The 14,472-nt window shown below is 33.1% G+C and overlaps 2 protein-coding genes across 3 annotated transcripts; both read right to left on the bottom strand.

Annotated features, from left to right (window-relative positions):
- Positions 1-1,967: 1,967 nt before the first annotated feature.
- LOC21402456 (homeobox protein ATH1) lies at positions 1,968-5,961 on the bottom strand. Of its 2 annotated transcripts, none has more exons than XM_024166057.1 (5): positions 5,836-5,961; positions 3,102-4,349; positions 2,607-2,962; positions 2,450-2,510; positions 1,968-2,240 (listed from the first exon to the last, which is right to left on the bottom strand). In XM_024166057.1, exons 2-5 carry the CDS (start codon positions 4,230-4,232, stop codon positions 2,070-2,072), a joined length of 1,719 nt encoding a protein of 572 aa, XP_024021825.1. In that variant the 5' UTR covers positions 4,233-4,349; positions 5,836-5,961; the 3' UTR covers positions 1,968-2,069. The 2 variants fall into 2 exon arrangements, with proteins under 2 accessions (XP_024021825.1, XP_010097078.2); XM_010098776.2 differs by lacking the exon at positions 5,836-5,961 and adding an exon at positions 4,949-5,593.
- A 6,717-nt stretch (positions 5,962-12,678) lies between these two features.
- On the bottom strand, positions 12,679-13,537 carry LOC21402454 (abscisic acid receptor PYL2). The gene has a single exon (XM_010098774.2). The coding sequence runs from the start codon at positions 13,469-13,471 to the stop codon at positions 12,869-12,871; it is 603 nt and encodes a 200-aa protein (XP_010097076.2). The 5' UTR covers positions 13,472-13,537; the 3' UTR covers positions 12,679-12,868.
- Between the last annotated feature and the right edge of the window lie 935 nt (positions 13,538-14,472).

Genomic DNA, 14,472 nt, shown 5'->3' with positions numbered 1-14,472 from the left:
AAACCCACAAGTAGTATTATCCATCAAACTATGAACTTTTGAACGGAAATACCCAAAGGTTAAAAGCACAACAGAAAAAACCATGTATGTACCTGCACAGAGATGAAAGTCGTGAACAACCCACAAGAAATTTCAGAAATTTCCCTAGCAGAGCATTCTAGAAGAGGGAAATGGACTAATGGAGTAAAATATAAGATGTATTTTGCCAGAAGAAACGCCAATATAATAAGGGATATGGATGACATTTTACATTTGTTTTTCCTAAATGAAAGGTTAAAAATGTAAATAAAAATACTTAATTAGGCTTTTCATAAATACTTATTTTACAAACACCTTTAACGTACTTGTTTCACAAGTGCTTATAAAAGCCAAAGGTCAATACCTTTAACCTACTTATTCCATAAGTGTCTAAACAGACCAAAAAGTTACTTTCGGAGTAAATAAGTCAAAAAAAAAAACCCAATTCAAACGGGCCTTTAACCATTTTCTGGCTTTTCAATAAAGTCTTACGTTCAGAAAAAAAAAGATTAAGTTTAATATAATTTGCAAAAAATGAAGGAATCTATGCAATATTCCTAAAAAAAAGTAACGAATGGAAAAATTTGTCAGTCCCTATAGTATTTATATATGCTTGAGATTGGCATGATTATATAATATGTCTTGTTAGATCTGATGTTACGTCTGATATTCTAGATGATGTTGAAATATTGTCTAGAAGATGACTTAATTAATTAAAATTCGGATTAATTACGTTGTTTGAGTAGAATAAAGTACAGAAATCAAAATAGACACGTAATATGGTATCGCAGTTCGGTGCGCACACCTACTCTGTGGGGCCATGCCTAGACAATAAACAGTTTTACTATACTTCAAGAATTACAACACTGACGGACTTATTCACTCAAAGACTCCCTCTTAGACGATGACGCCGCTGTGATGAAATCACACAATGACTATATTTAGCGTGCACCACACGTCTTCTAAACTGCACGGCGAACTCCCTTCGACCAACAAAGTTTCTTTCCAAAGGCAACAAATTCATCTCCCGAAAGACGATCTCAATAACACACAAAACTCACAAAAAACTCGCATACTCTTTTCTAAAAATATTCTATAAAACTATACTCTCTCTAACTGAAACCAAAACCTTTAATAAGATTTCTAAAAGATCACAAAAATCTGGTTTAAAAACTTAAAACACCATTCTCTTATCTTTTCCCAAAATCTTCTCCGATATAATCTCCACAATCGTTTAGTTATTGGCTTCATATATATAACCTCACGTCAATAGCCAATAGCCAATATATATATATCCTAAAGATAATGTCTTTGAAGTATATATCGTAGTGACTCAATTGAGCCTTTGAAGTATATATCGTAGTGACCCAATTGAAACAAATCAATACACATTCGGATAATACATCTCATTTTTAAATTCAAATCACTCCTTTTAAAATAATAACTTAATTTTCACATTATCTCTTTCTAAAATTCCATTTAAATTCAAATAATCAATGACTTATCTTTATCTCTCCAAATCTCAATTAATATCTTATCTTCCTTTGACCAAGCTTTTATCCTTATCTCTTTAAATCTCAACTCAACACAATCTGCAATTTTAACTTCAAATATAATTCAAATTCTTCTGCAATCTGAAATCTTCTTGAACCTATTTCTAAATTTTTACAAAATTACCAATAAATTGCCGACTAATAAAAATACCTAACAATGTAATATGTTAATATAATAACCAGTGCTTCTTTAAAAAGGTTTCTTCTCACAAAAATAAAAAGAATAACAAGTGGAAAGTTGGCTGCATTATAAGCCTAATAATCCACGGCAAAAGGGCCCGGAATCCCCTCGAAACATGTCCATGGGATGTGTACAAAATAATTCCAAGGTACTGTTTTCCTTTTGGGAAATTTTCATTATATATATGACAAATAATAATAATAATAATAATAACAATAATCAGAAAACGCAGGCTTTAGTGATTATATTATATATACGCATTAACAATTGATTTGGATATGTGTTTTTACTAATTCCACTTTGCTATGAACCTGCCTTCAATTCACATTGTATCTTTGATTGTTGCTGGTACTTGTGCGGCTTCTTTGGTTGTTGCTTTCAGTCATATTCTCGTTACGACGACTCTTTCTTCTGTTCATCTCTGCGTACATTTCTTCTATCATTGGCTTCCATAGCCTAACACGGGCGTTTATAAACCAATTCGATACCTGCACGCATTACCCAACATCCACATTAACAAATAATACTATAAGGCACAGGTGTGGTGCCGAGCACCAAAAATATGGGATCCACCTTTTATTAGCGGGCGGTACTTAACACTGGTGTTGGCGTGTTGCCCCATGTATTTTTCAGAAAAAATAATTATTCAAGTTGTGTTGGTTTTCAACCAAAAAGAAAAAAGTGATAATAATAATACCTGGTTTCTGGTTAACCCACTTTTTACTGCAAGCAATTGTTTCTCTGCATCTTTGGGATACCTGAATTAAGCAAACAATTGAGATGAGATTTCGTTATATGACAATGTGCTACTCCTAAAGAATAAGATGAACAGAATAAGTAAGATAATAACTTACGGATGAAGGAAGTTCTGAAACATCCAAGCCCGTAAAACCGAGACAGATCTTTCGGGCAAGCCTCTTTGAGGTCTCCACAATTGGTGTTCTTTCTTTTTGAGCTGCTGAAGAGCCCATTGCTTCTGTATGAAAGAAGTCTCGAACGATCTTTCGGTGTCTCCCGAGCATGAAGGGTCAAAACTCGATCCCATCGCGAGGCATTGGTTGCTAATCCTCTCTCTCAAGCTTTTGTACAATATAGATATTGTTTGGAGAGCAAAACGAGCATGTATCTGAGGATCCAACTCAGTAGCCGCATGAAAGGCTGATATAACTGTGTGAATCTCATCCAAGCATTGGTTATAACGGTCATCAACCTAAGATCAACAACAATGGCCTTATTACATTTGAATGTCCAAATAGTAACAGATTAAAATGAAAGAAAACAGCCTAAATTGGTAAATATATATTGGGATCTCTATTTCAAAAAAGGCCTGAGAAGATAGACCAACATACCATTTGTAGCAAAGCCAGGAGTTTGGCTTTCTTTGTCTCGATTGCTCGTCGGTGCAATGCAGGGTCAACTTCTCCTCCTTCAGGCCTACTACCACCATCTGAGGGATCCATCAGCGATATCTCTCTTTGTGCGGAGCAGTTTGAAGAAAATGGTGTGTTAATGGCTAAACTGGCATTCAAATAATTGGCATGGTCTACATTCTCCAGTGAAAAGCTTGCAATCTGAGCAAGTATCTCCTGAACTGCGCAAAGATATTGCGAACCTAATATAACTTGCGAGAATTGGGGGGGTCTGTAGGAGCCAAAACTCAGAGAAAGCTCCTCGCTGTTGCAAGAAGTTTGATCCGAGCCCAACATTGTCTCATTTGAAGAGTTGTGAGCCACCGCGGAGCAAGACATGTCTGAGCATTGACCTGGAATGTTCATCCCAGTAATGGCAGAAGGCTGAGATGTGGCAAGAGTTAAAGAGAGCTCATTACTAAACTTAGAGGAACCATAAGAATGAACAGTGGTTAAACTTGCACTATCTGGTGATATCCATCCATTAGGGGCCAAATTTCCAGTGGATGAATAAGGGTGAAACTCAGAAGAACTTTTCCCAACAAGCTCTAATGAGGCAGGGTACTTCTGGATATCCCACTGACTGTTGATTATACCGAGCACTTCATCGTTACCGCCGTTCATGGAGGTTGGAAACCGAGAATTCGAGGTGTTAGAGCAATTATTCTGAACAAAATCTGCTAAAACTTCCGCGGAATACATTTGAGGCATCACTGAAATGGCTAAGTTGTTGAGATTTTCTTGAAGGCCACCCTTTGCAGCCACATAGGCAGCAATGGTAACGGCAGATTCAGGGGTTTCCTGAAACTCGCAGTTTGCTGCAGCACTTGAACTGCCGAGTGAGGCGTCTCTAGCGACATTCCTTTTGTATGTGTAGAATGCGTTTGGACTGACAATATTCTCTGCTTGATTCGTGACATGAAGATCACTAGAGTGATCAAATGAATAGGATTGAACTAGTGAGTTCATGGTTGAATGCGGTGAAATCCCATCCATTACTAGAGAATTTCGGCTTGCCATGTCCGGTGATGAAATGTTAAACATCTGATTCTCCATATCAACCGCTATCATAAGCAACAAATTTCTAATCCCTTTATGAAATTTCTCAACCAGAATCAAGAGATATGTGTATAATGGCAATGGTCACTCAACTCTGCTTTTGACAATATGCTTTCAAGTATTATTAACCTGAAAATTCCACAAGTATTGCTAATAACAAGTCACAAGATAATAGTGGAAGGCGGTGGTTCATAACAAAGATGATTAGGACATTGATTACTTTCATTTTGACTATTTTCCTTGGCAACCAAATGTGAGCATTCAGGTTTGAAAACTTTTCTAAGAGGCAAGAGAGATCAAGTTATATTTTACTTCCAAAACTATTAGAGGGCACTATTTACGAAAATACAAACATGCAAGTAATATGCATCGATCTATCATGTCCCTACCAACCTAACCTATGCTTTGACTTGCAAAAGGGGATATTAAAACTCTTCAAACTACTTGAATACACTAATTAATCTCGGACACCCACATGATCCAGTCTAAATTACTCATTAAATAAAAGTTAATTTGTTCTGTTATGTGACTAGAAAGTACTGAAGAGAAACCCAGAGATCAAATTTAAACACATAAATAGTCACCCCAAAAGATAATAAAATAAAAAAGAAGGAAACAATTAAGTTCCAAATGTCTGTGTTCAGGACTAATTTTGAAAAAAAAAGAAAAAAGAAAAAGCAACAGTACAAGCCATGAACAGATGCTAAGAAAGTGAAAGAAACTCTCACCTTGCATTGATAAGTAGAGGAGATATTTGCCATCATAAATACACCAAGAATGAAGTTTTCCCCAACAAACCTTTTTCAAGGCAAAATGGAGTTAAGAATTTCCAATGCAGATTCATAGGATTGTCCCAAATGAGTCCCCCATGGCAAAATTTTCAAAGTTCAAAAGATAAAGTGGTCTTTTCCATACGGTTTGACAGCAATGTGTATGCCTTCAACAGGTACCAAAATAGGCAAAAGTGCAGAGCAAAGTGCAGAAGTATCTCTGGTTTTTTTTTTCTTTTTTTTGATACTTATCTCTGGTTTTTTTCTTTGTATGCAAAAGAGCACAATCAAAAGACAGATAAAGTGGTGGGAAAAAGAACGAGAGGAAAAGGCCAACAAGCCTCTCATGCATTATCCCCCTCACCTTTCTCTAACTACAACAAATGAAAGGCCAATAGGAAAAAAGTAGGCCATTTTTTTTCTCTTTGCATGAACAGAAAAGTATAATTTTCTTCAAGAAACCCAAAACCCAAGAAACTGAACTTCAGTCTCAGACCCCATATAATAAGATTCACACACTCTCTCTCTCTCTCTGGTCAGAAGATTTTAAAGCTCAACAACAACACATAAAATGGGTATTGAAAGAAAAAGACACCGAACTTAGGGAACCCATCAAAAGGAAGAAAAAGAGAGTAGAATCATCATCGTCATTTATCATAAAGCCCAAAAATAAAAATAAAAAGGGCTTCTTCTGCTTCTGATGGAGGTGATCACGAATGATCAATTGGTTTGGATTGGACCCATTAATTAAGATAGAGAGTAAGAAAAGCCACAGAAGAAAAAACAATAAGATGTATAGAGAGAGAGAAAGAAGGAGAGAGAGAGAGAGAGAGGAAACACATTACTCTTGTGTGCAGTGCCACTCATTTCTGTTGCAGGCTTTAGAGGGCCCATCCCTCCCCTCTCTCTGAACTTCTTTGTCGTCCTCACCACCTCTCATTATCTGCTTCTCTGCAATCATCATAATCAAAATATCTGGATTCCCTCTGCTCCAACTTCTGTTCCTGCCAGGTCCTCTCAGCACCATTTTTCAGACCAAAGAAATAAAAAAAGAAGCTTTTTTCTTTACCTGTTTTAAGACACCACACCAAGCTAGCGTGAGTGATTGAGAAAGAAAAAAGAGTGAACCCAAAATATATATAAATATATATATATACATACATATATATATATATATATATATATACAGAGAGAGGGAGAGAGAGCAACTTTCACTTCAGAATCTAACAAATAAAAGGGGCTTTAAAAGCGAATCAATGAGACGGGAAAAGAAAGGGAGATACTGTTGTAAACAGTGTACTTCTGGTGATGGACAGCAGAAGGAGATGACATGATGATGCAAGCCAACCCCAAAAGTGTCACGAGAAAATCCTGTGGGGAAATCTTTGAATCCAATTTATAATAAATTTTCTAAGCTAAAGAGAAGTAGCTATTACGAGAAGACCAGCTATTGTTGCCTTTATTTCTGACTATGCCTACGTATAATCATAATCATGATGGCACAAAAGTCATAATACATTAACGAAGCAGCAGTTAAACCCAACGTAAACTCAGGATTCTACTATAGTTTTTTTTTTTTTTCGTCCCGCTTGGAGATAATTTTGACCATAAAGTAATCTCAGATACGGTAGCATCAAATATAATAAATAAAGTATGATAATTTAATACCATTTTTATTAAATATGTCTTTATTTTACTAATACCATATATTTTTAAATATATCTCAATCTAAATATGTTTTTGCCTAACAACACTCTTAAATACAATTTTTAATATGTACCCATAAATAATTTTTTTTCTAATTTGCTCCACTGAAAACTTTATTTTCCTTTTAAGTATGCTTCACTTAATTTTTATTTTTTATTTTTTGTCAAACTAAACTCTTAGACGGCGTTTGGTTTATGTATTCAGAATTATGATTCAAAATCATTCTCGTTTTACGTGTATTTTTTATGAGAGAAAATACTGTAAAGAATCATGAATCATGATTCAAAATTAGTGACGAATATAGGAAACAAACGTCCCCTTAAAATACACTATCACATAATTTGAATCAACATAATATTAGTGTAATTATATAAAAAATTTATATGAATCCTTAGGTAACAAAAACTCTTGATTTTTATTCATTTTATTAACTCAAGTCATATTATTACAGTTATATTCAAGTCATATTTATAACTACCCTTTTTCAGTCATTACAATATTATTATAGCATTTTTTTTCTTATAATTCTCTTATATATAACTCGAATCCTGACTTAAGTTGTATAAATATATTCTCTATAAAGTTTTATTAAGAGCATATTTAGTTCGTTGATTCGAGTTTTTAATTTGAATTGAGATATGACTTTGTGTAAGAATTTTTTATTGTAATAAAATAGTTAAATATAACTGTTTTTTAAAACTTTTTACTGTAGTAAAACTCGAAATAAACAGAGCCACGAGTGCACGTATAGAAAAATATGATTTTAATTTTTAATGGCTCGGCGATACGAAAGTTGCTCTAGATCGGGACGTGATGGGTAAAATCTTCCCTCAACCAGGCGCAAGATTCTGGCGCGCTTTCAAAGAAAAAAAGAAGATCCCCGGCCCAAAATAAAATCGTTGACACATATGTTGCACTGTTTTTTTTTTCCTCTTCCTTTTAATGCTTAAGGGTGTTATGTAATAATTATCATTTATTAATTTAAATTTTTAATTTAAATTAAAATATAATTTTATGTAAAAAAATTTTTATAATAAAAAAATTAAGAAAACGTTTGGTAAGAGAATTCGTATCCTGATTCGAATTATAGTTCATAGTTCGTTACAGTATTTTTTCTCATAAAAAATATACATAAATTGAAAATAATTCTAATCTCATGATTAAAATTCATGAACCAAACGTCTTCTAAATGTAATTGTTTTTAAAAAATTTTTATTATAAAAAAATTTAAATTTTAAACTTAAATTAATAAAATAAATAGAATATAACTTTTTTTTTTTTTATGAGAGAGAGAACGTATCTGTTTTTCCAGGCAACATAGAAGCATGCATACAAACCAGGCGCTTTTTTTTTTTTTTTTTTTTTCTTTTTTTGCTCTGGTACAAACCAGGCACTTAAATGTATGCTCATTTATAATTCATAATTACTTGTCGTATTAGGTAATGACCATTTTACAATGTGTTATTTTTTTTAAAAAACATTTTAAGATAAAATAAATTATTAGCTTATTTTTTGGTGAATAAAATAATCATCAGCTTTGTATCTTGAGTCATCCTTCAAAATGTAATCGCGGGGACAAGAACTGACGTAATACATCATTATTGTTATTGATGTTGTTGTTATTGTTTTATTATTATTATGGAATTGACATGAGAAATAATTGATTATTCTAATATAAGTTTGGGCGGTTTTACTATTTGAATTAAAAATTTAAAAATAAATTTATATAAAAAAAATACTGTAATAGAAATATTTAAATTTTTATAAAAACAAATAATATAGTAAAAAATTTGAATTTGAATTCGAATAGTGAAACAAACGAAGCTGTAATTTATTTATTCTCAATTTAATTTAATATATTTAAAAGCCTAATTAGTATTAGAAAAGTATGAACAGATAAATCTAATATTATTATTTCAAAGCTTTAAACTTTAAAAAAAAGCAAAAAAGAAGAAAAAAATGAATTAAAAGGAAGCCTACACCTTTTTTTCGTTTTTTGGTGAAAAAATTAATAATTAGAGCTTCTTCATATTTTTGATCCCATCAAAGAGCAAGCAAGAGGTACAAATACTACTTGAAAAAAAAAAATCAGATGATAAAAAATATTATTTATGTCGTTCTATTTAAAAATATAAAAATTATTATTTAATTAAAAATATAAAAATTAAAATAACAGGTAATCATTTAAAATAATATAAATAATAAATTTAACAAAACCAACCAGAAGCAAACCAAAACCATGTACTTCTCTTTCTCGTACTATACTTTTCTCGCTTACTACATAACCAGTAAGCACGATTCTGAACTGGGCCAGGCCTTAGACGTCAAGATCCCCAGCACTTCCCACTAAAGACGGCTCTAGGCCTGCATTGAAGCCCTGGTGGGCCGTGTTTTACCTGGATTTGGATTAATGTTCCATGCAAGTGGGCGGGCTTCACTATTTACTCTAAAAAAACAAGAGAGAGAGAGAGAGCTTCTTTTTTTTTTTTTTTTTTTTTTTTTTTTCCTTTCTTTTTCTTTTTATGGGGGAGTAGAGGAAAAAAAATATGGGTCTTTACACATATAGTATAAAAAAAAAAAGAAGAAAAAGAAAGAGAGCTTCATTATTAGCAACGGGTAAAATCATTTTAATATTTTGTTATATCGAAACTTCTCAAAAACACACTATATTCCTTATAATATTATTTAAGGAGGTACTTTCAAGTTCTAAAAAGCATCTTCCTTCTAATTAATTAATTAGATTCTAAAAATTTTGCATAAAAATAAGTTACACAAAACATTTTAAAAGAAAACATTTTTAAAATGTTGAAAAATATTTTATAAAACTTAATTTAAGCAAAATTTTTACAATATGGAAAAAAGCTAAAAACAATTAGGAAATTCACTTGACCATTTAGAGTTCAGATCAATACGGCACAACGCACAACATATTTTGATGGGCCTTTCATTCTTGGAGACAAGTTAACAGGACTAACAACTACGTTGCCCAGTCCAACGATGACCAACTTATAAGCAGTATGTATGGCTGTGATAAATTAAGGCCCAATTTATTTCACCGATTATAATTTTACTACATAAATATTTTAAAAAATAGTCACATTTAATTTTTTTATTATAGTAAAAAATTCTCACATAAAGTCACATATCAACTCGAATTAAAAACTCGAATCAACGAACTAAACACATCATAAATTATTTCACCTAAAACACAAGTTGATAAACACCAATTATTGAGTGCACGGAGCCTAATTAAATTGACCTAATTTTAATTGGTAAGAATACTTTAAAATTTGTACTCTCATTATTTCCGTGTCTTAATTTTACTTAAATTGTGGAACTGGTTTTTAGAGAAACTAGAGAAAACATAGAGCGTGAGAGATGTGTGGTTCTCTTATAATCTTTTTCGTTATCATGAAATCTTATTGCGACTGAAAGGGCAAGCAAGTCTCGTGTTGATTGTTGAGTCACTTATATATAAACATTATATGTGCTTATTATTATTATTATTATTTAGATCTTTCACTAGTAAAAGAGTAGTTTGTCTAATTAATATCACCAATTTATCTCGTGAAAGTCAGCGAAGTTAGAAGACACGGCACAGAAGTTGTTCTGTTTATCACTCATACGTGCGTGTGAATGAAAGAACACGAGCGTTGCTTCTCAATCTCATGAAAAAAGATTTCTTTCCGCACTTTTTTTTTTTCTTTTTCAAACGAAATCCACACAGAGAAAATTTGACTACCTATTATTTTCCTATATCACACAGTAACATTGAGACGTGATCATGAGCTGCCGTGAAGAACTAATAAAAAGGATCACGATAAAATGTACTGATTCGTAACTACCCAACATTTTGGACCGAATCAAATAAAATAACGCAAAAAAAAAAACAAAAAAAAAAAAACCTGTATTGTCTTGCAAACCAAATGGTTTATGTGAAGTTGATTTGTGTAACGTAACAGATAAAAAAAACTATAGTAAAAATATTTAATTTAAATTTTTATGAGTGAAAATACTGTAATAATAAAATTTAAATTGTGATAAGAGTAATGTTAATGTTTTTTTAACAAGGGAAAGATAAGTGGGAAATTATTAGCGGCTGAAATTGAAAACGGCTAATGTACTGGAGTCTAAAGAAAGTTCTTTTTTCTTTTTTATAATTATTATTGTTTTTTATTAGAATCTTACGCTGGCCTAGAATGCCCAGTTTGAGTTATGGCCAGTTACGGGTCTTCTAAAGAGTACTCTCCCGTAACGGAGCTTATTGCTAACTTTTCACATCCTATGTATATTCATTGAATTCAGCTACAACAGATGAAGTGGTAAGCCCGCTTATCTATTTATCTTATTATCTTAAGCGATAGCAGACTTTTCGGCTCGGTGAAAGAGGTTGTCTCGTCGGCATGATTCACGTAATAAGGTGAGGGTAATTCTGTCTTAATAAATCAGTTTTGTTAGGTTAAATTAGGCCCAATATCCTTTGATTTCTGTAAAATAGTATTAGAGAAGGCCCAATTTTGTAATGTTGGGTCCTCCAATATTGATTTATTCGCAGCGGTTTGGCATGGTCTACGCTGTGCGTGAGGGGGCGTATTAGAATCTCACATTGACTGGATATACTGACATGATCCACGTAATAAGGTGAGAACAATCATCTTCTAATAAATTGATTTTGTTAAGTTGAGTTATGCCCGAAATTCTTTAATTTTTGTAAAAAATGAGGAATTCACTTGCCTCAAAGGTTGCGCACAAGTCATCTCAGAAACAAAAAACGAAAAAACATCTTTTGTAGTCGTTGCCGTTGAACCAAGGGTCGACATTTGAGCCACATGTAAAGGTTGCACCAAACTATATACCTACTGTCCTCTCTAATTCTCTGATTGCTATTAGTTATCACACTCTTCTCATATCAGTAGTACCGTACATATGAGCACACATCTTTCAAATCTTTCATCATTTCACCCCCTGAAAATACGGTCACGCAATCTTTATCACGTTGAAGTGCAAGAAAGCCGTTTAAGAATCTCGTTCCTTTGCCAAACATCCTCTCTAAGTTTTTTATCTGTTAGCGGTGTGTTTGATAAAGAGATTTGTATCCTGATTCGAATTATAATTCATGATTTATTATAGTATTTTTTTTATAAAAAATACACGTAAATTAAAAATAGTTCTAATCTCATGATTCTAATTTATAAACTAAACGTCTCATAAATTTATATAAAATCACGTAAAAATTAAAAAATACGTAAATTAAATAGTTAAAACAATCTAATTTATAAATATGCCAATATCCTTTAATTTTTTTCTAAACGAAAAAGAAAAAGACAAAGAAAGGCTGCTTAATTTGAGACGACTTTATGTTTAAGTAACCGGTCTACAAGTTTATGATTATGACGGAACATAATCATTGACTAAAAGGTTAATATTTGTTGGTATTGACAAATAACTATAGCCAACTATTGAAATAAGAGAGTTTTTTTTTTCTTTTTTTTTTTGTAAGATTGAATAAAATGAACTATTTATATTTTTTATTTTTTAACTATTAAATTTATATAATTATCTGTTCTACGTACTTTTTTAATATGAATACGTAATTTTGATTAAATTCAAATTTAAACTGAATCTAGGGGACTACCGGATAAAGTCTCTTAAAATAATAATAATAATAAGAGATTCGAAACTCACTAGAGTGAAACAAGCAGCCACGAGTAATAATGGCATATATTATACTTGTAGGTCCAGTTACTACTTTTGTTTCTCACAAGGACAAATGCCTTATCTATATAAATAACATGCAGAGTTAAATATTGGATTATCTAAGATACAAGCTTTTACACTTTCTCATATGGGCAATTCTTTCCACAATAAGAAGAAACCAAAGTAGTTCAACTACATTATTTTTTGCACATACCCCATAAACCTCTCAAACCTTTATTATTGGAGAGAAAAACCAATAATATTATTCTAAAATAATACGCCCATAAAATAAAATAAACCTCTCCATTCTCCAACCAACCCGAATTAAAATATACAAATTCAACAATCCAACTAACAGATATATATATAAGTATTTTTCTTGATTTAAAAAGCGGAGAGAAACAAAATCTAAACGATAACTATTACCATCGAAAAATTCAAACAGGCAAAATGACGTCGACTGAAACAAAGGAACTAATCATGTCCATGCAAAGAAGCGGCGGCGACGACGGCGAGTTTCTGGAGGTTCAACTTGACGACGGTATCGGCGAACATCTTCGTGTCCTCGCCGGTGTTCCCCTCCGGTATGTCGACGACGTACGACTCCAAAACCACCGTATATACGTTCCCTTCGCCGCCGACGAACTCGTTGACCGACGTCACCGACCGGTAGTTGTTGAGCCGGTGCTCGCCGCCGACGACTCTGAAGCTGAGAACGTGCCTCTCGTCGTCCAAAATCTCCAGCCTCTCCACGCTCGTCGACGCCGGCAGCCCCGACACGACAGTCACCTCCCTCACGCTCCCCACCGCGATGGCGGCGGCGGCGCCGTTATTATTGCTCCTCATGTTGCAGCTCTTTATGAAGTGCTTGTACTTTTGTGGGCTGTCGAAGCTGCGGACCAGGGCCCACACCGCCTGGGCTGGGGCCTCGATCCGTTGGGTTATCAGGGACGTGCATCTGTTGGCCGGAAACGACGTCGGATAGAAGTTGTGGTAAGTCGTAATCATGGGTTCCAGCTCGGCGTATTCCTCCGGAGTTAGGCCGTGTGGTGGAGCCATTTGGTTTCCTTTTTCCATGGCCTTTTAATTATGTGTATATGTAAACAATATATTCGTGTATGTATATATGTATATATGTATATATATAGCTCTATAGCAGAAATATATAGAAAAGAAGGTTATTATAGAGAGCTTTTTTTGTTCATAGAGGGGATATTGGTAGAGAAGCCAAGAGAGAAGAGAACCGTCGCATGGACACATGAGGGTGTGTATATATGTAATCTAATGTGGTTGTCTGGTTTTGTTTTAGACGGAAATGCCCTTGAGATTCGTGTTGTCATTTACTCGAGATTGTTTAATTTTTGTTTGAGATAATCGGAGTTTGGGCTGCAGTCTAATACTATACGAGGAAAGTGTCTGTCTTTAGCTGCTTTTTTTTTTTTTTTAGATTTATATTTGTAGGTGCTTCGTGAAATGACCGTTCATTATCTGCTTTAATTAATCAATAAGCAATGGTTTATCAGCTAATTAATATATATATATATATATGTGTGTGTGTGTGACATTTTTTTATATTATTGGTAAAGGCCACGCTAGACACGTTTGATAGGAGTGTTAATTGTATAATTTATTCACATGACTACTCTACTTAGTAGCACATCGTGATATAAATTGTACTTTGAATATGACGTTTAAAAAATAGACTATTTGTCCAAAATTAAGATTACGTTCATTTCACTGATTTAAGTTTTATTATAGTAAAAAACTCTCAGAAACAGTCACATCTAACTTTTTTACTACAGTAAAAAGTTTTTACATAAAGTCACATATCAATTTAAATTAAAAATTTAAATCAGTGAATTAAACGAACCCTGGATATATACCTGATAAACTTATAAGTGCAATATTTTACAAGTTCATCACAATATTACGCCTGTCTAATTATAATACACGAAGCCATAAATTGTACGCTCGCTTGAACATGGAATTTTGGCGCTGACTTTATGAAATTATTGGTCATAAGTCATAACTAATCGTTTCCTGAAACAAAAAAAAAGGGAAAAAATATCAGTCACAAT

This window comes from Morus notabilis, unplaced genomic scaffold (assembly GCF_000414095.1).
Source record: "Morus notabilis unplaced genomic scaffold, ASM41409v2 Scaffold804, whole genome shotgun sequence".
In the NCBI taxonomy this organism is placed as follows: domain Eukaryota; kingdom Viridiplantae; phylum Streptophyta; class Magnoliopsida; order Rosales; family Moraceae; genus Morus; species Morus notabilis.
Note: the sequence above shows the minus strand (reverse complement) of the source record. Positions and strands in the feature narration are given on the sequence as shown.

What these genes read in the sequence shown, in the direction of transcription:
- LOC21402456 (XM_024166057.1), bottom strand. Translation starts at nt 4,232, where the DNA reads ATGATAGCGGTTGATATGGAGAATCAGATGTTTAACATTTCATCACCG. An exon ending in TTTCAGAACTTCCTTCATCC is followed by an intron (nt 2,511 to 2,606) that starts GTAAGTTATTAT and finishes TGCTTAATTCAG; the next exon opens with GTATCCCAAAGATGCAGAGA. An exon ending in GTGGGTTAACCAGAAACCAG is followed by an intron (nt 2,241 to 2,449) that starts GTATTATTATTA and finishes TAATGCGTGCAG; the next exon opens with GTATCGAATTGGTTTATAAA.
- LOC21402454 (XM_010098774.2), bottom strand. Translation starts at nt 13,471, where the DNA reads ATGGAAAAAGGAAACCAAATGGCTCCACCACACGGCCTAACTCCGGAG.